This window comes from Echinococcus granulosus (genome assembly GCF_000524195.1).
Source record: "Echinococcus granulosus chromosome Unknown EG_S00208, whole genome shotgun sequence".
Classification (NCBI taxonomy): domain Eukaryota; kingdom Metazoa; phylum Platyhelminthes; class Cestoda; order Cyclophyllidea; family Taeniidae; genus Echinococcus; species Echinococcus granulosus.
The window spans coordinates 12965-16287 of NW_020170588.1; the positions used below are offsets into that span (position 1 = coordinate 12965).

At 40.9% G+C, this 3323-nt stretch overlaps 1 protein-coding gene across 1 annotated transcript in view; it reads right to left on the reverse strand. All coding sequences in view use genetic code 11, as the record gives it.

Moving 5' to 3' along the window:
• The window catches only part of EGR_10309 (NEDD8-conjugating enzyme Ubc12), a gene marked incomplete at both ends in the record, with an annotated part of 4874 nt that extends 1828 nt beyond the window's left edge, over positions 1-3046 (reverse strand). The window contains one exon of the mRNA XM_024499558.1: positions 2834-3046. Within this exon, the coding sequence (XP_024346020.1) occupies positions 2834-3046 (213 nt within the window). The remainder of the gene's footprint in view (positions 1-2833) is intronic.
• Between the last annotated feature and the right edge of the window lie 277 nt (positions 3047-3323).

The following is a 3323-nucleotide window of genomic DNA, read 5'->3' on the forward strand; positions in this document are numbered from 1 at the left end:
AGTCTTGAGCATTGCTTCTTTCAGAAATAAACAGCCTTTGGATAACAAGATAATATGATTGGACAAGTGAGCCACACGAAATAGGTTCGAAAAAATGGGTTGACAATATCATCATAAGTGTCCGTTTTAAAAACATAGAATTAAACTCAGTTCTTAGAAAGCAAGAGAAAGCGAAACTTCTTGGATTTCATGATTTGTTTGGGCAAAAAGTTGATTGCGACCCGTGTGTCCAATGGATTTTCAAAGCACGTCCATCAAAGAGAAGCAGGAGGAAGTGATCAGCCATTTTTAAGAAATAGGAGCACTGATAGCGATTGCTCAATACAAAATCAACACCAAGGATCGGACAATAGGCCACTGAACTTCCAGCTGGAAAAACGAACTAAACAAAAACTTACGGCGTGTTTGTAAGCTGACACAAGAGATTTGCAAATATAACAAGCCACGCAGGTAAGGAATGCGGAGACTTGTCATCTATATGTATTCATGCAGTGATGTGGTTTTAAGGTCACGCCGAGCCAATCATCTTGCAGTGACACATTGAATCGCCAGTTTACCAACCCCTCTGAAGTTGCCATTCTGCCCTTACGGCTACTAACAAAGATGGGTTACCTTACCGACGGCTTATTTTTTACAAGGGTTTGTGAGGTCTCAACGACGGTATACCAATTTTAATTGATCTAGATGCCTGTTGAATTTGCAATGAAAAATACAGCCTTAACTAACCGGCAACATAAAGCATGACACGTCAGCATATTTTTCGAGATTTCCTGTTTTGTCTTAACTTTATTGTGATGCTGAAGTTTCCAGCAAGCAGTTAGTACTACTTTTGGCATAAAAAGTCTGTTTTACTACCTCCTTCATGTGAAAGTGTTTTATTTAATCAGTAGTCAAAGTGGCACTGATAATAATCCGCCCAATTAGTTTGCTTTAAAAAGTAAAACTTGTATGGAGAAAAGGCGGATTCTACAAGGTAACTGCTTTTAAGAATGACCAAATGGTTCCATTTCCTATTGTTGAAATGGATTATTGAAGCTTCTACGATGTTATTTTGTCATGCTCACCTTTCGCTCATGTGAACCACTATATTGTCTTGTGTCCCTCAGGTTGGATAAACGAAAACATTTCGTCCAGCTTGAAATACGATGGCAAAGAGACAAAAATTATGTTCATATAGGGTCTTAACATACTGCACGTCCACATTCATGCCTCCTTAACATAGTTGACTTATGGTAAAATTCGTGCGATGGCTGGTAATTGGTGACATTAAACTGGGCAAAGGGCGCAAGGGGTTGAGATGTCAGGCGATGAAGCGAATCCGCCATGTGTCAGAATACGAGACAGGATAATTCAATCGAAATCAAAAGAATTGGTAGTCAAAATGCCTGCAAAATAATATGTGAGACCATGAGGGCCGTGTCATTGCAGCCTTCAAACCCTAACCACCTTTATGCTACCCAACATTTCTACTACTCGCATAACAAACACCGCACATTTCAGCTTATTTTCGAAAGGCCATTTGTTTGATATTATATCAAGTACGCGTTGTAGAAAGTAATAATTTAGACTATGAAAAACACACCGGAAAATTAGGACAAAATTGGATATTGCAAAAGCGGAACGTAGATGAATCTATGGAAAGGTAAGTGTGCAAATCCTTTGCATTTCCAATGCGAAACTGTTAGAAGACATCGTTGGATTTGCCCCATTTTAAGCATTTTAGTGCCGGTTCCTGATACTGTGTGGTCAATGCGCGTACCATTGTAGCAGAGGAAGTGGGGGAGCTAGCTAATGTGAACGCGGCAAACAGTCAAAAATGCGAAAGTGGCTCGATTTTGCTTACCTTTATTTGCGCTTATCAATCCATAAAGGTGTTGTAACAAAGCATTGTGCCAGACTAATCATATTTGGCCAAAAACAAGTGTCACATGCATACCTGGTCCTTCATGTTTTAACTTCATTAGAACCAGTGAATTGGTAACAGCAGTTTGATGCATGCTGAAGTGATATTACATTTCTGAATCATGCAGCATGACTTACTGAAGGAAGGTGAATATTCTATGTTTAATCAGAAGACGTCAAATCGTTTGTAACACTCGTCTTGCTAGTTGGAATTTTCAACTTTAAGCCAACTATGATTGATAGACTCACAATGGACTATGATTGTGGAGGATGTGGGATAGATACTACATTTCCTATGCAACCGTGCTAATAAGTTGGGCGTTACCTATACGCATCAAATCTGTGATCGCCGCTTGAAGAGGACCTGTTCCAAATTACAAAATAAGTCTTTGTAGAGAATGGAAATTAAGTTTACTTCTTCAGCTTTAACAGATCGCGTATATTTAAGAAGACGCTAGTTTCTTGTCCATCATTTGCCATCGTTTTCTTGGCCTCGCTAAACTAAAACCAGACGCATGTGCATCCATAACTCGCGTCAACACTGAGGCATTCACTGCCTAGGAATTTCGAATGATTAGTGGACTGTCTCCGAATTGTTGGATTCAACTCCGTGGGATGATATCCCAGCAATGATTCATGCTGAATCACCACATTTTGCAAAGCGAATCATCACAGGGCATACAGAGACTGTACCACTATATTTCAGCTTCGAGTGTGAGAAGGAAGTTTGTGAAATATTGTCCTTTCTTGTTATTTCTTAAGCTGTGGACTTTTAGAGTCATCGCCATATTAGGGATGATTTTATGTCAGCTGGCAATTTTTGGGAGTTCAAATGTCTATAGAGTAGGAGAAGCTTTGTTATGTTTCTCTCGCCATGAATCTGCATTCTTATCCTCATGATGGTGTACAGATTGGTAGGGTGCAGACACACTGTGTGTTGGAGCAGTGTCGCGTAGTTCTCACAAACGAACCCACAGGCCACACAAAGGCACAACTCCTCGCGACGTCGATTTCGTTCTTCCCTTAATGTCGTCTGATGTGCTCTTCTCTGATGACCCTCCAACGGGGAGCTTCGGGTGAACCGACACGAGCATTGTACACATGCGTATGGACGCACATCTGTTTGCCCATCGCGTTGCAGCATGGGAATGGAATAAGGGGTAAAATTAGGCACAATGAAATTTTGCTGAGTAACACTGCACACGAATAAACGAAAGAAGGTTGAAGTGCAGACTTGCTAGTGTGCTTACGATTGTGACGCTGTGAACTTCTACTACATCAATCGCAAGGATCGAATCCCTTGGAAAGGCAAACAGCTGCATATAGGCTAACCGACCCAACATCAGAGAGCGTTGTGATTGGTGTATGTGATGCAAACCGAGGCAGTCAAAGCATCCAGGGAGCAAGTAGTGTATTTCTAT